The 26241-nt window shown below is 40.8% G+C and overlaps 1 protein-coding gene across 3 annotated transcripts in view; it reads left to right on the top strand.

Moving 5' to 3' along the window:
• Positions 1–25706, top strand: part of GRM3 (glutamate metabotropic receptor 3) — a 104093-nt gene extending 78387 nt beyond the window's left edge. For all 3 annotated transcript variants that reach the window (XM_054280195.1, XM_054280180.1, XM_054280189.1), the window contains 3 exons: positions 14580–15646; positions 19139–19313; positions 25159–25706. In XM_054280195.1, the coding sequence (XP_054136170.1) occupies positions 14580–15646; positions 19139–19313; positions 25159–25232 (1316 nt within the window). In that variant the 3' untranslated portion in view covers positions 25233–25706. The remainder of the gene's footprint in view (positions 1–14579; positions 15647–19138; positions 19314–25158) is intronic.
• Positions 25707–26241: the final 535 nt, after the last annotated feature.

Here is a 26241-nt window from a genome sequence, read left to right as displayed (position 1 = left end):
ACTTGAGACTTGCTGTTCCAGAGCAGAGGAACAGTTGAAGCTGCACAGTATTTTCCCATATTCTCTCTGTATTGGAGTTACATTGGTGCAAATACACAGAGAGCTGCAGTGAGATTTTGATGGCCTGGTAATCCTGATGGCCTCATCTACTTTCTCCTTCCTCCTCTCTTTAGAGGTCTCATAGGATCTGCTGTTCTTTTACTTTGGGTAAATTTACCCTCCAAGAGTAAATAAGCCAATATCTCTACTTAGTCCTCCTGAAGATTTTAGTATGTGTATATACTAATATATTTATATGCATTAGTAAATATATATGTGCATTTCTATAGATTTTGATTGTGCATGCTATAGGTTCATAATATATTAAATCATAAAATTAAAGAATAAAGCAGGTTGGGTGGTCTCTAGGCTAACTTCCTGAAAGGAAAGGCAGCTGTGTAATCAGAGTAATTTGCTCAGGCCTTTATAGATGTAAACTGGTTGAAACTAAGATAGTCTAGAACCTTTTAAAGACCTAGTTTAGGTTTGAGGTATCATGATGGCAAGCAACTCATCTGCACTCTGGGAGTGTTGTGTGTCACTTACTGCACCCTGTAAACTGGATACCTGGGCTGGCAGAAGGGCACAGGTGCCATCGTCTCTAGGGCACATGTTCCAAATAAAATTTCCATTAAAACTTCTCTCACCATGATGGCAGGTCAGTGACATACCTGCTAATGGTGCCTGCTATCATGCCAGAGACCATGGTAAAAACCTGCTGTTTCATGCTTTCCTTTGTCACTGAGTCACAGTGATTAGCCTGAGTGAGCAGGGGCAGAGGCTGAATTATGTTTTCACCCCTTGAGATAAGGTCCAGCAGCTGAGGCCAAGCTGTGCTGGGCCATTGCTCTCCATCCAACTGGGGACAAGGTCCTTTTGCCTGGTGCCACCACTGTCACCACTGCTGGCTGCCACTGCTCTCTGCCTGACGTGGGCACTGAGTTCCCATGGACAGAAGGATGGGAAATGCAGCATTAGCAGCATGCAGAGCAGCAACAGCTTCTCTTCACAGTCCTCAGGAAGTCTCTGGAAGGATGTTGCCTTTGGCCTTTACCCAGCTGGGTGTCATTCCTGGAAAGCCTGCAGAAACCACAGGCCAGCAACAGCCCCAAAATGGTTATAGTGGCATATAGTGGCATATTTAGGTGAAAGTACTTTGGCATCCCTAAAATTGCAACTAGATCTCCATCTCGGTTTCCTCTACTTGAATATTTAAACAACCCACCACTTCAGCTGAGCTATGAAATACTGAACAAAAAATTATATAGTCTATGCCTTGTATGTAATTTATAGTCAGCTGTTTATCTCCTATTAATAATGTAGCCTTTAGGCAGTCATAAATCTCTAGATTTCACAGCATCCATGGGAGTGTGTAAATGAGGATGAGATTAGACACCCTGTGTTTGTGGAGAAACACATGACTGGCAAACAGCAATGATTTTCTTTCAGAGCACATATTTGAGAGACAGAAGGCTTGGTAACCTAATTTCTCTAAATCACAGGCTCCTGTGTTTGCCTGATGCTTGTTTTATAATAATTATTATTTTCTCTTCTGTTTTGCTGGCAAATGATATGTGAATCCCTAACACCAAAGGTCAGTACAAGTCCTCAGAGCAGGATATCTCATCCAATCTTTTCATCCCCCAACTATTCCCCTTCCAAATCCTACTGGGATTTATAGTAGGAGGGCAACCCAGGACATACCATGGAATTATATTCTTATTTTTCATGCAGATTTACCTGGGAGAAATGTTTACACATAAGTAAAGAGATGTCAGGTCTGCTTTTTCCTGCGACCTTGAAGGAGAAGATGGCAGGTGAGAAAGAAGACTTTGGTTCAGGATTCCTATCCCTTACATTTTATCTTCTAATTTGGCTCTGAAAAGCCCATGGAAAGACCAGATTCTTCTCTACCACCTGTTACAGAAGAGCACTTTGTCACTTCCACACCTGATATCAGTTAGTCTCACTTGCATGCAGAGATACTACAATAGGGGCTGACAAAGGCAAAGGCTGGGCGCAGAACATGAGCACAGAAGTGTTGAGGATGAGGACAGCACATGAGAAGGTGATTTCGTTCTATTTTTTTGAGTAATCTAGGTGTGCCCTGCATTTCCAGTGAGTCTCCAAGAAAACTCATCTTTTCCAAAGGTGATAAAGAAAACTACAGAAAGTCACAAATCCAGATGTCTAATCCCAAAGATAACTAAATGTTATTTTTATAAAATCCATATCCTTGTTGGCAGCAAATAATTATACTACAAGGGTAGAAGTGAAAGCATAATCTATAGAAAAGTATCTTTTCTCCTTTAAAAAACTTTAATTTCACAACACCCCTGGAAGATAATTACTTCACCCAGTAGAGCACAGTACAAAGATATTTCCAGGCTAACAGTGGTTAAACACAAACAGGGACAAAAGCAGTAGAGCTGCTTTAGTGAGACCGTGACACTCAACCCAGCCTGGTGCTGCTATCTGGACACAGATCATGGCCTGAATCCTACATCAATTCCACATAGCAAGTTTGCAGACAAACTTGTCCCAAGCCAACTGCTTTGTTTGTACTTGTAAGCTGCAGCCCAGATGAGCATGTGAATATATTTCAGCTTTCTGCAAAGCCTGAACTACTCCCCTCAAGTTTGTCTTTTCCATTTCTGATTCTCAGTTCAATAAACCTCCACCATTCAGTGATACAGGGACAAAGAGAAGGGACAAAGCAACTCAACCCAAACTCAAAACAGCCATTGTTTACATTTTCGACTAACTTGTCTTTCCCAAAATTCTTCCAATTTTTTCAAAAAGCAGCGACCTCTATATCTTCATGGAGCAGAAACTGCTTTTACATATGCATGCTTTTCACAAACTGACCTTCTACACAGCTCCCATCATCTGCAAACTGGATGGACCTGACAGACAAATGTGCATGACTTTCATTTCCTCATTTGTCAGAGCCAAGTTTCTAAACACCTCTAAAAGCATCTCAGAGAATATCTGCCTTGGCATCACTGCAATATTTATGGTTATTTAGTTAGCAGATATAGAATATAATGTAAAAAATACATTTCATTGCTGTTATCTGGGTGAGTCATTTCCTTTTGTTTCCTTCTTCCTGCCTTGAAAGTGTATTTGTCTGAGCACATAACACGTGAAGACAAAGAATATTAAAATTCTTCAAGGCAAGAGGAACAATTCATGCACAGGGATATCAGAGGCACAGAAACTTCTAGCAGAAATGCCCATGAAATTCCAGCTGCAGCATGGCTACAGGAGCAATCTTTTGATTTGCTCCTTTATATTTTGCTCCATCCATGGACCAGCTCTCTGTTGGGATGAAAAGGAGTTCAGCACTAAGTCAGAAAGGACCATGTCTCCAAATAGAAATCCTTAAACTTAAAGTATTATACTGTAAATAAATTACCAAGATCGGTAATTTGGAATGTAGGGTCTCCACACAAAAGCTCACTCTTTCCTGAATGCATGTGAAGAACAGCTCAGAGCCAGAATCCTTGGGAATGGGAATGGTGGTTGAAAGCACACAGTAGATGAAAAACAGAGGTTATTGTACCTCACAATCTGAAGGCCCCTACCCTCAGTCTTGCATCTGAATTCCATCTCCTAGAGTTTTGCTCTTCTTGCACAAGCCCATCTTTCTACTTGGCAATATATTAGTCATCCCATCCCTTCTAGAATAATGGCACATATACATCTAACAGACTTCTTAAGAGAAATTCATGACCATTTCTGAAAGCTGAGAGATATTCACTTTTTAAATATATTTCCATCTGCAATTGCTCCTCAATTCAATGGAGATTTCATGCAGTACATTTTTCTACTTGCTGCTATACACAGATGCCAGACAATTTGATGGAATAAGCTAAGGCAACTATTCCTTTGTACATAGGAAATATTTACCAGTTCTGCGGGTGAAATATGAGACCCAGTGAAGAAAACATCATAGTTTTATTCAGGGAGGGGAAAGCACTGTGCTCAGAGGAAACAGGGAAACTGCTGGTGTGAGAAAGCTGTGGGAAGCCCAGGCTTGAACAGAGTCCTCATGAAGGATTTACCTGCTGCAGAAATCCCATGTAACTCTGTACTGAGAGAATATGAATTTTCAGGGTGGAATGTGATTCCTAAGGGCTACATCTGATACCACTATAATTCTGTGATCCAGTATTAACCACATTTGTTGTATGGGTTGGAAAACACACAGAGAGGCTTGAGCACACACATTCACAGGAGCACTCACTCACTGTTCTTTAAAATTTCACTTTGCTTAACCCAATTCTGTAATAAGAAATAATACTTTAGATATGCCTGTTGAGATTGCATTTATAAAGGGTGGGCAGCAAATCCAAAACCAGTGCTCTTTACACACCGAAGGGAAGGGGGAACCTCCTGGTGTTCAGGTAGCAGCACTGGTGAGTTCCAACATCCACAATCAGGGGACAGTCCCAGTTCTTTTTGTTGAAAAGGCTGTTATAGGCCTTGTACCTTCTTGTTCCTGCATTTGTTTATTCACCATTCACGGGATGTTTTGCACATGTTGCAAACATGCTCTTCTTTCTATAATTATGCCCTAAATACCACCTTCCCTTGTTCCCAAGGTTTAATTTGTGTAGTGATCAGTAGCTATCTGTTCATGTGCAGCTCTGGAGTCTCAAGCTTCAGTGTGCTTCTGCTACAGAATTGTCCTGCTCTCTTCCTGTGGGAACACCTTCTCTGTGGCTCTAACTTTTACAAGAAGTTTTAATTTCCTTCAAAAAAACAGGACATGCCTGATCATATGTAGAAATTTATGGGATGGGCTTGCTTGACTCTCCTAAGCAGCAACTATACCATTGCCTGCAACAGCAAAAGGTTGAGCTCTTGTGGTTCCTTCCCTTGACATAAATAGCTATACACCATATGCCCCAAATAATAAATTTTACCTGTGGTTTCTGTAAAAGTAAAATTTTTCCATGACATTTCTCTTTTGCCCTGATGAAGGCAGCAGCTGATCACTGCTCTGAGTGATCAGCTTTGTGTCAAAGATTGCCCTGCTGTACTAGGATACATGTCTACCAGACTGTGGCTAAAAAAAAACTCTGAAACAGGTATCGGGTACTGATGAAAATGTGCTGAAAAAGTTTGTTAAACTTCCTCTATTACATTCGCACATCCATTTGAATAAATAGCTAATGGCTAGTTAATGCTCCAGTAACTGAAAGAATAAAAAGCCCATCTTTAAAGGCTCTTTGGAGAAGAAATTATCTCAAGTCAGAGGAAGATTTGAGGCAGTACTGTTAATGTCTTTTCTAGATCTCTAAAACATTTTATCAGCTTAATCCTATCAATGTGTCTCTGCTTCCACCATAAAACAGGCAAATAAATCAACATTTTCATTTTACATTTTCCCCTGAGGTCCAATGATTGCTGTCGCTGAACTGATTCAGTGGAGAAAAGCATTAGCAAAAATGATTCTGTGCTCTCAGCTTTATCTTTTATCCCTGAGAACAGAAGAATTTGCAAGTATTAATAGGACAGGCAGGTTGTGCATTGTAGCATAACACATGCAAATGAACACTGAAGATGCTGGGAGAGATGACGTGTTACCTTGGCAGCTTGTGTGTGATATTCAGGAATAACCTCAAAAGCCAAGAGTTATCCTTTTTCTGACTCTCTTTTAACTGAAATTCATTGTTGTGAGAAGCCCACTTTCCCCTCTCTGGCTGACTCAGCATTTGGTCAGCTGAGATGGACTCTGCTGAATACTGAATTAACTTGCAATTTCAGTAAATGTGCATTTCCAGCCACTGGAAAAGAGTAAAAATAAAATCCAGGCTCATACCTTTATAAGAGAAGATGAGCATATTTAATGTATGTGGTGGGCCTTACTGAAAATATTAGTTTTATTTCACCATTTCTCAGTGGAGAAATTAAGTATTCCTTGACACACTTTTGTAGTATAACTGGAGAACTATTGGTGGAGGAAGTTACCCATCTCCCTGGTGGCATCTCACATTAGCCAGAGCCCACCTTTGGAGCAGCCAATTTCTCTCCACTCTCCATAGGAGGTCTGTAAGAAAACTCCACTCCCAAAATAGACACTCTAATTAAACTTCTGTTCATGAAATATAGGTCACTTCTTTTTCATTCACATATTATATTCCTAGAGAAAACTGGTCCACTCCAGAATCTTACACCATGTAATGTGTGAAACATTCACCTTTCCAGCTGTACTCCAATTCTTTGTCCTCCACCTGCACATGTCAGATGTGCCAAATGCTATAACTGAGCTGGATAATATGTCTGAGCCTAAAGGTTCCTGTGCTTCACTGTGGTATTGTGTCTTTATTCCAGCTCTGAGGCATTCTACAGCTCCCTTTTTTCCACAAAATGTTCAATAAATTTGAGCTTCAATTATTTCAAATACATGCACTCCTTAGAATTCGCTACTTAGGGTTTTATTTTCCTACTGCAAATACAATTTCATTTTGCAAATTACCTCATTATTAGCAATTTGTAGGGTGATTGCCTAGAGTTTTCAGTAGCTCCTTAACAAAAATAATAGCGTAGAGTCATAAGATTTGCAAGAAGAGGCAATACCTTTATTAGACTGCCCACATATCTGCAAAAAAAAAAATAAAAGAAGCTTTTGGCATAACATCTCTTTGTCATGTCTTGTCTTGCATCTCGATCAGACCTTCTGTTTCTGAACTATATACTTCTAAAGAAGTGAACAAAAAGCTTTCAGCAATTACTCTGCAAATGGATAGTAATGAGGCTGTTTGCAGAGGGAAATTGTGTTTCCAGCAGGAAATAAAAACCTGATATACTAAACTCAGAGACGAGTTGTTCCTTCTAAATAAATGGAGCTCAAATTTATTGAGCAATGGTGCTGGTGACCTCATGGAGTGGCCTTGGGCCTGAAAGCTTGTGTCCTTCTTCCATCTGTGAGACAAATAAGAAATACTGCCTTTCTCAGACACTTGAAATTTCTTGTATCTTGGACTGTCACAGCTACAATATTACTACTACTAAATAATAGCATTGCAGTATAAGTAATTAAATCTATGTCAGTCCACCTGATTTGGGAGTGTCTTCATATCAAGTCAATTAGGAAATAACAGCCAGAGGGTCTATTTCATGGTTCGTTTGCTTCTGATCTCTAAGGGCAAACTATCTAACTAAATTATTCAGAGCTGTGTCTGGAAACACGTCTCTAATCCTTTAGTCCCCACAGAGGAGAGAATGTTTTAACCAACTTCCTTTAATATCTTAATAACTAAATCTATTCATATTTCCTTCAGGCTGACAAAGAAGGGCAAAAATATTATTAGGTATTTAACACTTCCTTAGACAGCTACAGTACAGTATTCAGTCTGGGGGTGGAATTAGCATATCATGGAACTGTGCCTCCAAAAAGAGAAACATTCATGGCCCTGTGATATAACCATGTCCTAGATTTAGTCCAAAAGTAAATTTTAGTAAAATTCAAACACATCTTCAATAACTTCCAGCTGCACCTTGGATGGACTGGAAAGAGAGGGGTAAAAGACGCAGCACCAGTGCCCAGCTCTGAGGTTACATGGGAATGTCCCTCAGCCAAATGTTCAAATTGGACACTGGGCACCCATAACCCCTGAACTGGGAGAAAATCACAATCAAAAAATCAATCATGTACTCTGAGAGAAACATTAATGTTCTGCATCTGACAGAGAACCCACCAGCCAACTCAAATTTTCCCTGGATCAAAACATTTCAGAAGATACCAAAGGCCAGCCCAGAGCTCACAGTTCCAGCTCCTGAGCTGTGCTGCCACCCCAAACAGTGGCCATAATTCTTCATAATGGGAGTGGGGTCCCCTTGCTTCTGTGTACAAAATAGGGAGCTGGCCTGAGGGGGGAGTTAGGCAGTTTGAAGTCATGGTTTAATTTCCTTTGTAACTGCAAGTTGATTGCTGGTTTCAATTACATTGCATGCATTTTGCCTCTTATGCCAACCATTTCCTTAAGTAGATAACCTTAAATTAAAAGACTGGTATCAGCTGAAAGGCATTTCTATGTTGGAATCTCAGGAATTACTCATATTAATTATCAACATAACAGACTTGTTTTAAAAAAAAAGAAAAACACCTTGGATGACTTTCCATATGTATTTGTTTTATTTTAAAGTTAAACTGAAAAACTGCAAGAAACATTCTTAATTTCAGGGGAGACTGTTTGTATTTTTAAGGAGAAATACAATGAGTGCAGAATTTTTAGATGCTTTTAACTTCCATGTCTTGAAACCCAAATGCTTTAAGAAGAAATCCTTTTTTTAAATTCTTTAAATTTCCTTAAAAGGAATAAGGGGAAATTCCTAGTTTTCTTAAAGAAGGTTTGTAACTTAGCATCTACTTCATTCTCCCCACATCCTAAAGACCACACTTATGCCCCTTCATTCTCCCCACGTCCTAAAGACCACACTTATGCCCAAGAGCTGCACAAGCAAGAGGACAACACATACCTGGAAATGTAAAACATTTTGCTTGAGGCAAGCAATTCACAGGAAGGGTAGGCTGGGAGCTCTGTACTCAGACAGGCTGAGGATAATGAGGATAATGACAAGCTGAAGGAATTATTCTCATTTTTCAGATCCTTCTCATCTTATTTACAAATGTTCCCGGACTGTTCTCTCTGGTAGCCCCCACAGCAGGCTGTGCAGGCAGCTTGTGAGACACCTGCTCTCAGGTACTGCAGAAAGCTTGGACAGGCTGCACCCCTGGGTGCTCCAGCTGTGAGCCTTTCTGCCCCTGACTTTGGTGATATTCATCTCACTTGACCTCAGATACATAAATAGTGGGTGTATTTCAGATAGTCACACTCCTGGTGGTCAACAGGAAAAGAACAGTTTGGCTGGGCTGTTCTGGATACCACTCTACAGTGAACTCTAGAAATACCCAATACTGATTCTTTTTTGTAGGACACAAGTTTGGGGATAACTAACCCATCCACATTTATCTCTTGGCAGATCTTTGCGACAAAAACATTTCTATCTCTGACTAGTGCAAAAGTTGTGGGGGCCTATGACTAGTTTTAAAACTCCCTACAGCAAATGTCGAGCCTAAACCATAGACCTGAATGGAAAGTCTGTAGACATAGATAGGAAAATTACATTTTTAGAGGACTAACCTGTCTCATTTGTCTCATTCATTTCTTAAATGAGAAGAAGCAATGCTGCCTATGACCCAAACTCATCCAGAGACCGTGGTGCAGAGGTTAAAAGGGCTGGTCTCTGTGGAAACTGGTATTTTGTTAATTGTGGAGAGGTGCAATCTCGTGACACTTCCCTCTGATCTTTCCCCATACTAACTTCTAAATTGCCAAATTTCAATGTGCCTTCTGTCAGTCATGTATGAAACCAGCTGTGCTGTACTGAAGCTGAAACAGGAGTGGGTGCATCAGGTCTCTGTTGCTTGGTCTAAATGTTCAGCCAAGCAGAAATAAGTCACTTTGACCTCAAAAAGGCATATCGAGCTAAAAATAAAAGAGAATTAAAAGAAATGTGCATTCTCAGGGTCTTTTCTGATACTTTTCAAGATAAGGCATCCTACACACAGATGAGCCTGTTGGACAAACACAACATATCCTGTTATATTATCTAGGCTCTCCATGAAAGTGTTTTTAAAAGGCATTGCCCTCAATACGTAACAGGAAGAGTAGGGGGGATTAAAAAATAACTATATTTTTCTGTTACATAAAAAAATTTCTTATTTTTCAACCTTAAATCAGGAGTTTGGAGTTTTTGCAGCACCACCTAGTGAGACTAAGGAGGTTTTACTCAACTTTCCAGAAACTCCAGCCTGCTCCCTCTTTACTTTTCCATTTCTATTTAATCAGGATCTCCTCACAGTCTTTGGGGCCAACAAGCTGTGGAAGAAGGTACCTTCAGTGCACCCAATAGCCCTTTTTACACCTCTTTCTGAACCTACTGAAATCTCCCAACTGCCAAGCTGAAAAGCTGCAGTGCTTTTTAGATGCTTTTAACTTCCATCATCAAGCCTTGCTATTAATGAATTGCCTCCCAGCTAGTGAGCTGCGCCTCTGTGATCTGTGCCTTGTTCAGAAATAATGCACTCTGCAAACAAAGAACAGAGGCATGTTTCAGTGGACATGAAGAATGCTCTTGGATGTAGGGATATCTGTCATCATTCCTACCAGGAAGTGCTACTGAGGATGTTTTCTACGGGACAACATCTACACACTCAAATCTGTGCCAGACACATGAGAGACTCCATGCAAAATATCCTTCCTGGCCCAAAGATGCTGCTGACAAACAAAACCCATCTGATTCCAAGCCAGTTAAGATGACACACATCTTTCCCTAGGCTGCTCAGCCTCTTAAAAGATTTCCAGTGCCTAATTAGGATGAAAACTGATTTGTTCTCCTCATCTATTCATTCCTTGTTAAAAAATCATGGAGTGTTTTTCACTCAACCGAAGCATTGTGCAGAATTAGAAGTATTTAAATATATTTCTCATCTTGCCTCTTCAAATAAAGGTTTTGCCCAAAAATAAAAGAAATCTCCCATCCAGAACTTTCTTTCTGAAATTTTTCATGTCGCCAAGAGCGGTACATCACTGACGCCAAAAATATCAAAGATTTCTAAATAAAAGCAACTCACCTGCTTCCAACAGCAAATAAGGACATTTTTGCAAGTTATATGAATGTAGGAAAAATTGATCCCACTTAGGAAGATGGAAACAAATTACATTATTCACTACATAAAAGCTATGATGTTATTTTATATTCTTATCTGTATCTGCTACTAAAACAGCCATAAATCTGCAGTTATTCCTCTCTTATCTGAAGCTGAAGGAGTTTGTCCTCCACTTGCACAGTGGAATCCTCTCCTCCAATAGGATTTCTCCAGGGAGCTGACAGAGTTGAGCTGCATGCATCTTTGGGGTTCCAAAGATTTCTGCCTTCTGCCCTCCTGCTCTTATAAATGCCACTGCTGCTGCACCTTCATTGCTGAAATTCTGCAAGCTGGAGCACAAAGCATCACTGCTTTAGGTCTTTTCTAATTATCCTTTCTTTTCCTTGATAACTTCTACAAAATTCCTCTTGTATAAGTGCTTTACACAGGACTAACTCATTTCATGAAGTGCAAGGGAAGGAGAAGATTCAAAGGCTCAAAGGAGGCAAAGTTCATTTTGTCACTCAGCCTCTTAGCTAGCAGCTGATGAGATCCAGGGACTCTTGTCTGTCCTCTCCCAAGGGATGGATGTAAAAGAGCTGAGCTACAACTCTGAAATAGACCTGCCAGAAATACCTGCTATAAAAACTGTAGGTTTCTCAGGTCTAAAACTGAGATATATAAAAGAATTTGCAGAGTGACTTATGACAGCCTGACATCATCTCTGGAAAGATCAATTTGCAAAAACTGTTATTTTTACTCTAAAACATAAGATCCTGCCTTCTTGTGATAAGCATCTTTCTTGCCTATAAACATCTTAATTTTATGATTATTATTGCATCATATTTTGTGAAAACTTTGGTTTTTGGGAGTGTTCCTACAGGATCTAGAACATGTTGATAAATGATACGTTAAAATGCCTTAGTGATTTTATTTGCAATCAGTGGGTATATTAATTGCTGCCACCCAGTGGGCTCATTTGTAGGCTTTGGCTCACCATACTATAATTTAATACATCATTGTTTTGCTAAATGATTTCATCCTTTCCATCTGAAAGTGGGTGATTTATTTTCCTCTCTCAGCAGCCACTAAAAATGAATGTTTCAAGCTGCAAGCTTTGGTTAACTTAGAACATGTTGTCCTACAAAAATCTTTTGTTTCTTGTAGCGTGGGAACAGCCTTATGGAAGGCAATTATACTTGAGCTTCAAGCTAACTCTGTGTGAGATTACCTGCTTTGCCTTGTGAACCTACCTGCAAAATCTAAGGAAAGTACTTTTCTCTATTTAAATGCCAAATATTCTCTCAGAACTTCTATAAGAAGTTGTTAAACATGTTATGGAGAGGGAATTCTTTCCTGAAAAGTGCTGGTGTTACAGACCCTCAGGTAACTTGCACTGAGATGTTTGTGGCCTTCAAGCTATGCCCTTGACATAGCTTGGAGATGCTAAAGAAGGAGTTTGCACTTTGTCTTCCTGACCTGCAGCCCCACTGGTGCCAGCACCAGTCAGAGGCTCTCAGCCACCTCAGGAGCTGGCCTGGATAACACTGAAGTGAATAAACTGGCTCTTAAAGCTGGGCTACTGTGTTAACAGCTCCTACAATCTATATAAGTGTTATGAATAATGAAATAAGACACTGGCAATGACAGTACATTATTGAGGAGCTGTTAAGTGCTGCATTATGATTTCGTTTTAGTGCTGCTCCTGGATGAGGGAGCTTGCATGCCTGGGCATGAGGAGGAGGAGAGAGAGGAGGAAAGTTGCTTCATGTTCTTCTTGTTGACCTATATTTTTTATTTATCTACTTGCTTAATTTAGAGCATGTCACTTCCAGCAGAACTGCCCATTTGGGAGAGGATTGTGCTGCTCTTAATTTTTGTGCTCTCAGAGGTCTTGTTGGACTACAGAGTGTTACAACTAGATGCCAAAAGTGACCAAAAAAAAGATAAAATAAACTTCTTACAGATTCCTGGGCTACCCAGCCCTAATTTGTGCAGTACAAGGAAGACATGGAGCTCCTGGGGCAAGTCCAGCAGAGGGGTATAAAGATGATGAGGGTGCTGCATCATTTGTTTTATGGGGAAAGGCTGCGGGAGTTGGGCTTGTTCAGCCTTCAGAAGACACAGCTTGAGAGGGGACCTCATCAATGTGTGGGGGTATCTGAAGGGAGTCAGGCTCTTCTCAATGGCAATAAGACAGAGGCAAAGACAGAACTGAACACATGAACATGAGAAGGAACTCCTTTTATGTGCAGTGACCAAGCACTGGTAACCGCCTGAGAGGGTTTGGAGCCTCCCTCACTGAGATATTCCAGAGCTGTCTGGATGAATCCTGTGCCATGGGCTCTGGGATGGCCCTGCTTGAGCACGGAATTGGATCAGAGGCTGGTCCCTTCCTACCTGAATTATTCTGCAATTCCATGATTCTGAAATCCTGCCAACCAAGGCTGTCCACCACTGTGGCTGACACAGCTGAGGTGGGGAGGAGCAGGAGAGGGCAGGGATGAGAACCAGCAGAGTCTTGACTCAGAAGACTCAGAAGACTCAGAAGACTCAATTTACAGGTGGCTGTAAATTGCATTCTAACTTTGCTCTACAATACGCAGAAATCTGGAGGGAAATGCCGTCCAAGTGCAGCACCTGAGGATGCTCAGATCACAATTTCAACCCTCCAGCTGGGGCTTCTGTGCCAACACCCAGTGTCCCTTTCACTGACCTTAGCCAGAGTCCTTCAAAATAAGGTAATGCTCTGCAGGGATAAAGGTGAAAGAAGTTGGCCTCAGTGTTTTAAAGAAGATAAATAAATCTACCAGAAGAAATCCAAAGTATCTGGAGATTGACGTGGAGGGAGGTATTACACCCTTATACAATATTGCTCAAGCTCAAGCACAGTATAGACACAGAAGCAGGGAAAGAGATTTATTCCAGCAATGACAGTGGAACCCCTTCTATGGCCAAAGACACTGGGAAATAAAATCACCTTTATTGTTCATCAGTGGTAAAAAAAAACCCTTTTGCTTCCTGCCTGTAAAGCTTTTTACCTTTGATGCTACAGTAAATGACCAATAAATCACATGGTAAATGCAATTTCTTCCCAGATTTTTAATATTTCTTCATTCCCTGGGTAAGCCTCAGCTGGAGGAAAAAACAAAACTCTGCAGATCTTACCAGTTAGAAGTGTTACAAAATTGATTTTACAGAAGGTCCCAGATCCAGTTTGTGGTTTTGTCATCTGTTCCCCAAACAAGATACATGACCAAAGCAGCATGTGCTGGGGACCTTAGGTCATCTAAGAAATATCAGAAATTGGTAAAAGTGAAGCAAAATAGAAGGTATTCAAAACTTCCTACAACACAGGTAGAAGAGAAAAAGACATAGAAAGAAATTGTTGAGGATTTCACAGTTATTTCTCCATCATAGTTAAATTAATCCTCTATTCAACTGCATTCCAGACTGTTGGCATCAAAACTGTCATTTAATGACCCAACTGTTAAATTTTTCTTATATCATGGCAAACAAATTTCACCAAAAAATGCTGAGACTCAGGAGCAGACCTCCTCTTTCTTTCAAGAGAAAATGTGAGGCAGTATGTGATGCATACTGAGAGAAATAATTAGGGAACTGCTTCATATCCAAGACAAAATAAAGTAAGGACATTGGTAATCTTAGATTTATAAATGTAAAGTGGAGTTCCATTATCTGAGCTCTTCTTGCAAATTCAAAACTGAGACAGACACAAACCTCTTGACTTACTGTTGAAAACTGAATTGTGTTCTATAAGCTGTCAGGTGCCTGTGCTTGCCAAAGGGCTGGAAAAAATATCATATGTAGCTTTGGTCATAACATTTCTCTATTTCTTTCTTTTTTTTTTCCTCAGCTCCATTCAACCCTCCCAATGACGCAGACAGCATGGTCAAATTTGATGCCTATGGGGACGGGATAGGACGATACAACGTGTTCAATTTCCAGTTCACTGGAGACAGATACTCCTACGTGAAGGTTGGTCAGTGGGCAGAAACTTTGTCACTGGAGGTAGACTCTATCCACTGGTCCAGGAGCTCTGTCCCTGTCTCCCAGTGCAGCGACCCCTGTGCTCCCAATGAGATGAAGAACATGCAACCAGGAGATGTCTGCTGCTGGATTTGTATTCCCTGTGAAACCTATGAGTACCTGGCTGATGAATTCACTTGCGCAGACTGCGGGCCTGGAAAATGGCCCACAGCTGACCTGACTGGCTGCTATGACCTACCAGAAGACTACATCAAGTGGGAAGATGCTTGGGCAATAGGTCCTGTCACCATCGCATGCCTGGGCTTTATTTGCACTTTCATGGTCATTGGGGTGTTCATCAAGCACAACAACACGCCCCTGGTCAAAGCCTCTGGCCGTGAACTGTGCTACATTTTGCTCTTTGGGGTCTTCCTGTCTTACAGCATGACTTTCTTCTTCATAGCCAAGCCCTCTCCAGCCATCTGCACCCTCCGCCGTTTGGGGCTGGGAAGTTCCTTTGCCGTCTGCTACTCTGCCCTCCTGACCAAAACGAACTGCATCGCCAGGATATTTGATGGCGTGAAAAACGGCGCTCAGAGGCCCAAGTTCATCAGCCCCAGCTCTCAGGTGTTCATCTGCCTGAGCCTCATCTTGGTGCAGGTGGTGGTGGTGTCCGTGTGGCTGATCCTGGAGGCGCCGGGCACCCGGCGCTACACGCTTCCCGAGAAGAGGGAGACTGTCATCCTGAAATGCAACGTCAAAGATTCCAGTATGCTGATGTCCTTGACATACGATGTCATCCTCGTGGTTTTATGCACTGTGTATGCCTTCAAAACCAGGAAATGTCCAGAGAACTTCAACGAAGCCAAGTTCATCGGTTTCACAATGTACACAACGTGCATCATTTGGCTGGCCTTTCTCCCCATATTTTATGTGACATCCAGTGACTACAGAGTAAGTCTTTGGACATCTGTTTCCATAAATCACATGCAACCCTTTAAAGGACCATGTCAGCACTCACTAAAGGCTTTTTCTCACTTCTTTTGGCCCTGGGTCCCTTGCAAACAAGTTCTCTTTCAATGTTACTAGATTTTGGCTCACCATACTATAATTTCAAAAATAGTATGTGAAGTCAGAGCTGGGAGGGATTAATACTGTTAGTCTGATTGCAATAGAGGTATAACATATGGATTAAGAATTCATTTGGGTTCATCACTATCTGAAGTCACAGCCCTAAATGACCTAAAATCAGTCATAATGGGTTATTTGACAGAAATTGAGCTTAAAATAAAATTTATATTAACTAGTCTCCTCTGCAAAAGAATCTGCTATTAAAATGTGGTATTTCCTTCAAATAAGAATATTAAGATCAAATTTCAAAATTTTCTATGAAACAGGGTTGTTTAAAAAAAGTTCAACAGACATTCTATTTAAGTACAGAACTTTTTATTCTTTCTGCACTTTATAAAACACATACCTCACTGAGCAGCAAATATTGGTCAGCCTTCACTAGCAAACTTTAGAAACACTAAACTGTTTAAATTGTCAGATAGTGTTGCAAAGCTTCAAGTTCAATAAAATCGTATTTTTGAAGAGAAGGAAATTGTCTCAGAAAAAAGATTCAGATCTGCTCCACTGGAAATCTCAGTTATTACAATGTGAGAAGTGACTGTGGGAGTTGGCCCTTGCAGCAGTTTGCAGAGAATTAGTTCAACTTTCTGCCCAGAAGAAAGGTAGATTACCTTAGGGGGATATTATTGCCAATAGTGTGTACATGAAACAGCATATAAAACTGTGGAGTTAATAATGTCACTTAACATATTTTTGATGTGGCCACCCTGGAATAATTTATTTAGTACTATTTTACTCATCTGGAAATGTACTGAAATGTACTGAAAACCTCTAGAAAACAAGGATAAGTAACAAATGACGCAGAGAGACATGCAGAGTGACAGTAAAAGAGCTAAATATATTTAGTCTAGACAAGAGTAAACCCAGGGAGACGTGATCACAGACCATAAATAATTTCAAGGCAACAAAACGAGAGGAAGGGATTATTCAGTCTCAGGAGAAGTTAGAATAGCAAGAAATGGATTGAAGTTAATGAAGGAAAAGTTTAAGGAAGGCACTAGGGAACAGCTCTGGACACCCAAAGCAATCAGGAAGACAGACACAGGAGGAGGGAAACATCAGTGCAGACAGTCACATGAGTGGGCAGTACAGACATTAATGGCCAAGAGGAGCATGACTTGATTGTTCAAGCAGAATTTTTCAGCCTTATCTCCTGAGTGGAGTTTTCAAAACCACTTGTAGGAACTGAACTTATATACAAGGTTCCAAACAAACCAACTCAAGTACTACAAAAAGAGCAGAAAATGCTTTTAACTTCTTTTTGGTACTTTCATGACAAGTCTACACTTCTGGGGTACCTTTTAAAAGCCCAAATTTAACTTCCATGTGGTGTCACATGTTGACTCTGAATCAACTTGTGCCATCTTAACGTAGCCCTAGTCTGGTAGCATCACAATAAACAGCCTTAGAAACAGCCTCACTCAGCCAGGAGTTATCTGCAAATTTGGTAAGGATACACTTGATCCCTACATCTATGTAATTTATGGTGATATTGCATAACACTGGTCCAAATATGGACACTTGAAGGACACCACTTGTCACTGATGCCCGTCAGGACTCTGAGCCATTGTCCTCTGGGAGTGACCATCCAACCAATATCTTATTCACCTAACATCAAATCCATACCTGTCCAGTTTAGAGAGAATGGTGCTGGTGGGGGCACCTATCAAAGGCTTTACAGAATTCCAGAAAAATGACATCTGTAGCCCTTGGTGAAGCCGTACTGGCAGTCCCAAAACTGTTCCTCCCTGTTGTCCTTGTGCCTTAGCATAAATCATGGTCTAGTGGGATTCCCTCCACCCTGCCAGCACACCAGCCCAGTCTGCGAGGCCAGGTTACACACTGAACCACCAGAGTGACCTGGATTAAAAGGAACCCTCTGGGATGGAGCTATTTTTAACCCAAATCATTTAATTGATTGAGTGTATAATTATGCCAGCACAGCTGAGCTGCTCCAGGCAGCATAAACACTAGGAAAAGCAGGGTGGGGGAAGAGGGCTTTGATAGTGAAAAAAACGTAACTTGAAACAAAGGAAAATAAAGGCAGCTTCATTTACTCTTGTTTTATAAGAAAATTCCTTTCTTGTCTTACCCATACAGCACCAGTTCAACATCCACCTGACCTGACAGCACAGTTCTGTGGACAAAAGGCAGAGAGGTGAAGGAGAATGTGAAGCTAAGGCATTCCTTTATCATGCAGGCTCTGTTGGATCTTCCATGTTCACTCACCCTGTGAAAGCTGAGCACATTCCATGGTGCTTGCAACACCCACAATCTGCAAAGAGCAATTATTAAATGACCACATTAATTATCCTCATTGATGACAAAACACCAGTTGTGCTCAGTATATAAATAAAGCAACAATGTCCATTCCCTACTCTGTTTTCCAATTTGCACCAATTATTTCTGACAAGGAGATATGAGAAGCATTCCCATGGAAGAAGGCTAATCTCAAAGAACTGCTGGAGTGTAACTAAGGAAAAATGAGCCATAGATGTATAATCGTTCAAATTAAGCAACAGAGTTTAAAGCAGTTTAATTCAACATCTTAATTAAGGAATCTGCTTGGAAGAAAAGAATATAAACTGAAAATGAGGTAGTAAACTGGCAGCTAGTTATACTATTGAATAAAAAGAATAAAAGATAGACAGTGCCAGCAAAGCTACACTAACAAATACCCCAAGGCAACTATTCTAAAATCCTGCAGCCTTACAAACAATTCATTTCTGAGCCCAAAAAGAGATGTCTCAAAATCAGGGCACCTTTCAGACCCAGTCTGAAAACAGTCACCAGATATGTTCTTTACTCCAAATCACACATATATTTCTGCAAGGGCTTACTCAATTCTCTGATTAGGACTGGAGCTAGAGACTAAACTGGTTTTCAGATGGATGCTTTGCATGAGACAACTGATGTTAACCCACACAATGTACACCCTGTGTGAGCTGGTTCCCACTGCTGCCAACTCAGATATTGCATGACAAGCACTACAGAGGGTTCTCTCATCAAGTTAGAGATCAGGGGTAGGAGAGAAAGAGAGCAGATCTATCCTTTTTGTACTAAAACAAGGCAGAACACAATAAATGACATTAAATCCTTGAGATGCAGAGACACAGGGCACTACCAGCATCAGCATCTCATTCCCATGATAGTGGGATTGTGTATGATAAGGATTTAACAGAGGCTCACACCAACCTGCACAATTGCAAACTCCCAGGACAGTGGTTCATGCTGCTATGTAATAATGTTTCTAATATCTGGCATTTCAGAGCTCTCCACACTGAAACCCAGTGCTTTGTGCCCACTCTCTCCTAGGTGCAAACCACCACCATGTGCATCTCTGTGAGTCTCAGTGGCTTTGTTGTGCTGGGCTGCCTGTTTGCACCCAAAGTGCACATCATCCTCTTCCAGCCCCAGAAGAATGTGGTCACTCACAGACTCCACCTCAACAGGTTCAGTGTCAGTGGCACCGGAACCACTTACTCCCAGTGTAAGTAACAAATCTGCCACCTTTCTGTGGGGGGGTGTGCTGGGTTTGGGTAAAGACAAGGGGGGTTCAACTGTGCAATATTGTAGTATTTGCAGGGAAAGCCCCGAGGAAGGGGAGAGAATGATGAGGAGGACTCCATCTTATCAGAGGGTTAAATATTATATTATATTATATTATATTATATTATATTATATTATATATTTATGATACTATAGTATTCTATACTATACTATTCTCACTATATTACACTATATTACTTTACATCTAAACTGAATCTACCAAGCACTCCACTGCCCTCCTCTCATGAGTGTCACCCAACAGTCCCCACACACATATAAACACTTTTGGCCCTGACAGGCCAAGGAAACAGAACACCATCACTCTGGGTAAACAATCTCCATGTTGCATTCTACTTTTGCACAAGCACAGTCACAGCAAATAAGATAAGAATTGTTTTTCCTTTCTCTGATGTTCAGAGAATGTGAATCCCAGAAATATTCTTGGGAAGAATTGTGCCTTGCTTTTCTCTGTGAAGAGAAATGTGGCGACAATGTAACCCTGTGAAAGCATCATTTCCTTTGGAGAGGAAAACTCATCCCCCTGGCATGGGGGTCAGCTCAGAGCCTGCTCTGGGGCTCACTGAAGTCAGCAGAAAGTTTTTGCAGACACTGGCTCCAGCCTGATGCCCACACCAAGCAGCCCCTGTGTCCCACTGTCGCTCTGGCAGTGTGACAGGAGCAGATTGCCTTGGAGGATTCCTGTCAGAGCAGCACACTGACAGCAACTGGGCCACAGCACAGCGTGCTCTCAATGGCTCATCACCTGCATTATAAGGAAAGGCTCCAAGTCTGCAGAAAATGCATCCAAGAGATGCCATAAGCTGCATCTGTATGCAGAGCGTGATCAATGGCCTTTGTCAGTGCCACAGCCTGGAGAAGCAATCAGTGTTCTGTTGCAAGGACAACTCATTTGCTCTGATTCCCTTCTTCCCTTCATCTTCACTCTCTTCATCACAAGCTGTGATTTTGTTTTGAGGCTGTCACTGCTTTTCTGGGTGAGTTGCTCAGAGAGTTTTATGGATTACAAAAAAAAAAAAAAAGGTCACCTGTATATTTGTTTGGGATTTTTTCTTTGTCTAGCTTAACTAACTTAACTCATCAAAGATGGGAGCACGCAGCACCCCGTCCACAGAGCTCTCTGGACAGCATGTCCACCCTGGAAATCTACTTGAAAAGCACACTACAACTATAAAGAGGAGGGGAATAAGAAACAGAGGAAAGGGGGGGCACAGAGCAAGGCTTTTCCAGCATATTCACAATAACATAGCCTGAGGTTTTTGAGTGTCACTTAAATTTCAAAATTGTCTCAAGCACTTCAGATTTCAGACAGAGAATGGCAGCAATTTGGCACCCTCCTGTGTATCACATTAGCAGGATTAGCAAGTGAAGGGATCCCAGCCATTTCTGGCTCTCCCACCCCAAAACACTCTGCAGGAATTCCCAGGGTCCCCTAACAAGACATCAGCCATCTGGCTCTATAGGTCCCCAGTGTCATCAGCCAGGACTGCATCCGGTCCTGGCACCAGAGAGCAAACACTCCTTGCTATTTTGGAAAATTTAATGAGATGGCACTATGTGCCTGAAGTGCTGAACACTCCCAAAAGACCAATCATTTCCCAAAAACTCTTAGAAGCGTGGTCCCTTGGTGAAATGGTAAGCCCCATGAGATTCTTTTCAATCCTTATCAATTTTGTGTAAATGGTCTTTCCAAGTTTTTTAACACTCTCATGCTATGGAATGAGCTTAGTGAGAAATAAATTTGATTCATAAATACTTTCTATTGGATTCTGGATTGCATTTTGGAATTTGATACTTTTATTTTAATGGCTGAATAACATGTGTGTAAGCATGCAGGCAGCTGAGAGACATCCTCAGTGCACATCTTCACATTAAAATCTGCATTATCAGGCTTGAGAACAGCTTGAGAACATTAAGAAAAGCATAAAAATCCAGACTTGCAATCTCTTACAACTTCATTGTTTGGAAAGGTTGCTGCAGTTATTTACTTTTACTGCTTCCATCTAATTGAATCAGGGCTGCTCACCTTGTTGGGTTTTTAGACCATGGGAAGACATGGAAGTAGGGCTAAAAGGTCCATCACACACAAAGGAAACAGCCCCATAGTTTCCATCTAGGACAATTATTTGGGAAAATAACACTGTCTATCACAGTGACAATATTTTCAAGATGAAAAATCTTCCCTTACTCCCTTCCATTAATTTAAAATTATTTAAAATAATTTTTCATTATTTTTCTTAACTATTTAGTCCTTTATAAAACTCAAAAATGTTTGCCATCCAAATTGCTTCTAATCTTTGTCTAAAATATTCCTCTCATCACTCCTGGGGCAGTCAGCTTGTTTTTATTTTGGTCTCGATGGCATTTTTCATCATTCAGAAACTTCTTAATATCAAACTCATCAGAATTAGCTCTAAGGCATTCTAGTAACTTTGAAAAGCCATCTCTTTAACATTATCTGAGCTCTAGAGGTCAGTGCTTTTCCTGTCTCCACAGATTCCCACCTCCATTGCATCTCAGGGCTGCCACCACCGCTTCACTCCAGTGAACATGAATGCCATGAGCATGGTGGCTCTTGAACAGCAGGTGACACACAGACAGTTTTAACACAGCTTCCTGAACCATGAAATCTGGTCACTCTGAGAAAAGGTGGCACACAGGATGCTTTTGGGTAGTCTAAGTGTTAGTGTTGAGCTTTGATCATTTTGATAGACGAAGTCTGGACTAGAAAAAGAATATAGATTTAAGACAAACAGAAGGAGGGTAACAGTGTGCTTGGGTATATGACATGTTTTGAAATGTATATATTTGTGCACACTGTTTCGATTCTGAAAATTCCCATTTGGTTCTGAAAATTCCTATTATGTGCTGCATAAGTTCTGTTGTCCCGGCAGCGCCTCCCCCATTGGGATGTTCCTCCATTTTCCTCTTTTATGGGCTTCAGCACCCATAAAACTTCACAGAGAACTCACATTCCTGAATTCATAAGCACCTTCATGATCCAGACTAAGCTTTTACACCCGGATGTCATTTATCCAAGTTACACCCACATGGAGAGTGCCCACAGAGCTGAGCTCCTCCAGTTGGCCTGCACAGGGGTCACAAGGAGAATTGAACCTTCTGTTTATAGCCAGACTGACAATTTTATTCCCTCTGAATTTATTTTCCTGGGCCTGTCTCCAAACTAGCCCTGACATAACAGAGATTAACTCACAGTTGTCCAGCTGTGAGCATGAGTAGAGGAGACAATGCTCTCAGGCACATGGGTGTGGTTCCTGGGGTTGCCCTGTGCACAGAGGGCAATTGGACTCAATGACCCTTGTGGGTCCCTTCCAAGACAGGAGATTCTCTGGCTCTATGGCTCCAAGTGGCACACAGGCAGTAAATTCAGATCCGCCTGTTCTTGGCTGTGTAGGCAAAGCTGCAAGGTCACCACGGCAGTGCTGGGCTCCTGCATTGTACCTCTGGTTCTTTCCCTTGGATTATCTAAGCAAAATGAGGGACAGCCAGAAAAAGAGAGATCAAAAGCATGAACTTGAGCCAAACCAACTTCTGCTGATGTCACACTTTTGTCCTTGGTCTCAACACAGAATGAAGGTGAAGTGTCTCTTGCATATGCAGCAGTATTCCAGGAAAGCCCTTGGTGGCTGTATCAGACACAGAGTGCAGCTCAGAACCCTGCAGGGCCAGTGATTAACACTGCTGAGGTCTGTAATGAAAAGCAAAGTCTTTTGTTCTGTCTCAGGAGAGCTGGATGCTCAGTGTGAGCACTTTACTCCACCCAGCAGAGTTAATAACTGCATCCCAGCACTGCAAGAGAGCTCCATGCTGTGCAGGAAGCCTGGAAACTTAAAAGGCAAGGGCACTCATTTCTCGCCTACCACCATATATTTCTGTCCAATTTTGATATCCTCCTGACCCAGTTACCATAGTATTTGAGCTATTCATGCTTGTCAGTGTGTTGGACTTCAAAAAAAGCAAGCCTGAAGCTAAAAGAATTCTGGTTAAGCGACTGATGTTCATGGAAACAAAATGCTTTTGCCAGTAGCCAAACTGCAGTAGAACAGGGATTGGAATCAGGTTTCCTGAGCAGAACTGATTTTTTCTGTTTTGTAACAAAAAGTAGAAAATAAAAATAACAATTAAAAATAGTTTAGCTCATTGTGCTGCCACATTATAATCAGTTAAAAACAGAATATAAAACCAGAATACAAAATACAAATTAATTTTTAGAAATCACAGGCATGGTGCCCTGTGGTCTTTTACACACAACAGCTCCTTCACACCTGTGACTCACAATACACATCCTTGTTGTCAGAGACCAAATTCCATTGACCTAACCTAGAAAAGGGGCTTGTTCTTGGGTCTCCTGCTTCAGGAAGATGTCCTGCCCTCTAAGTAGTAGGTTAGTCCCCTAAATTAGTTATTAGCAGATGCCTCTAAATTTCTTTTGTTACAGCAATTCTGTTTTCCATGAAATATTTATTCAGTCAATGAATGACTGAAAAATGCCAGCTGATTTGAAGAAAGAATAATTTTTTCTAAAATTTATACTGGACATCTTTACAGAACCAGTGTGCAACTGAGAGTGCAGCCAGCAGCAGATGTGGAAGATTGAGCATGCCCTTGTCAGCTGCATAAATTGCTTTTTACACTGGGTGATTGAGTTTACTAAGTCATTGCTTGCCGTGTGTTTTCTTTGATGAAGGCATCACATTTCTCTGGGTCACTGTTACCATTTACCTAATGTATCTTTCAAAAAGCAGCTCTATAGTGCCCTGAGCAGAGATGTCACAGAGTATCTGAAAACACATTCCTGATGCCCAATGGATAATTTTAACAAAGATGGGCAAAACAATTTGCTTTTAAATTAGAATCCACAGACTTAAGCAGAATAGGGTAATATATTCTCTGCTCAAAATACAAATACATTTGGAAACAGATTGTTATACTCAGATTAATTGTCTCCTAATAACACTAAAGCAATGAAAAACTGATGTATAAAATGTAAACAAGTTGATCAGAATCTGGTCCTCACCTCTGGATGCACACTGAATCCTGATCCAGAACTCCTAGAAGTGAAGCATATTATAGGCAGAAATTATTCTGGGATTAGGTGAGAAATAATCTTGCTTTTAAATTCAGTTATTAAAAAATTTATTCACTTCACCCAGTATGTTCTTAGAATTCTTATTTTTATTAATTAAAAGGTGATTGACACAGAATTCTAATATGGTAGATTATCTCCTGGGTTTAAAACTACATTTATTTTCTTCATGAATGTCCGCTCCAATTATGTGAAAGCTCAAAGGATCAGACCTTAGCATTTCTTGCCAATAAAACAAAAAAAAATCCAAAGCTTCACTTTTTTCTACTGAGGTATTTTGATACCATTATAGCTGTATTAATTCACACTACCATGCAAAGTGCTACAAAGTGAGGCCCAGTGGCACAGAATCATTGAGGAAAAAAATAAAAAATCATTTCTTTTATTCCAACACTTCTTGGAGAAGTGTAACCACCCTCTGTGCTCCCAGTGGGCAGCAAAGTGAAATCAGATTTCTTCAGAGGATGCTTCAGCCTGAGGTCTGAGTTGCCATGTAGAGATGCAAGCAGCACCTCCACCAGCTCTGCTGCTGACATATTTTCATTAGGCACCTTGGTAAAATGGAGTGAGATGGTCCAGACCAGCACAAATTCTCATTCTGCTTGTTGCCCCTTTTTACTGTGCTGAAGTCAACTGATTTTCCCCTCTCTTTCTCTTCCAGCATCTGCCAGTATGTACGTGCCAACCGTGTGCAACGGGAGGGAAGTTCTGGACTCCACCACTTCGTCTCTGTGATTGTGGCTCGTGGTTCAGTTCTTGAGTTTTTAGACTGTTAGTCAAAAATTTTGCACATGTTGTGCGCTCCAGAGAACACCAGAAAACAAAAGACATCCAAGCAAAATTAGTACCTTTTTTTAGAAACAGTGTAATAAATTATTTTTGAGGATTGTACAGTATATAGTGATGTTCTGGAACTTTTTAGACTGATTTTAGCCCTTCTGTTGTTAACGGTTGTAAGGGACATGTAAATAACCATGGTTCACAATGTGCATAGTCCTGCAGTAAGGGAGTGATTGTTGCAAGCACAGTTGCAATGTTAGGTGACTTCTTTCCTACGAATTTTTTTTGTAGCTCCTTGTTGTAATTAACTTAGACTGCATTTCTATGTTGTATATTACAGTTACCTTACGTGTAACAGGTTGGTTTTCTCAGCACAAAGCAGCAGTATTAATGTAAAGGCACCAATAATAAAAAGATAAAAGTTTTTCAGCATGGTTTCATTTTTGTTTCTTACTCTCTCAAGGTCATTACATTTTTCTAGAGAGGAGTTAGGTAAAAAGGATGAAAAAATTCTGGATTAAAAAAATCAGGTATTTGTGTGTTGGTGGGTGCCTGTGTTATGAAATCCATATCACAATATATGTGCTTATGATTAATGCTCTTTCAAAGTCGCATAGAAATTCCCTCTTCTTAAAAACTCCCACATTATTTAAGCTCCTCAATTTCTTTTTCTGTTATTAAAATAGAGGGTAATTTTCAAATGTAAAAATGTCTAATTTCATCTTAATGAGATGCTAGCAAAAAATTTTTGACTCCTGGTTCACTCATTTGGCATGACTAAATGCTGTCATGCACAGAATAGATTGGTAGCATATAAAAACAAAGAGAATTTAGATTAGGTTGGAAGAAAATCTGTCAGAAAATTAGATAGGACTGTTTAATATCTCCAGCCAAAACAAAGCTGGTTCAGCTTGTCTGCATCAACAGTGCTGTGAAAGGTAATTGGAGCACCACAGAGACCAGA

The sequence above is a fragment of the Melozone crissalis genome, unplaced genomic scaffold (genome assembly GCF_028551555.1).
Source record: "Melozone crissalis strain CALT ecotype California unplaced genomic scaffold, PUWL_Pcris_2 ptg000004l_1, whole genome shotgun sequence".
In the NCBI taxonomy this organism is placed as follows: domain Eukaryota; kingdom Metazoa; phylum Chordata; class Aves; order Passeriformes; family Passerellidae; genus Melozone; species Melozone crissalis.
This window is presented reverse-complemented; position numbering and strand designations above follow the sequence as displayed.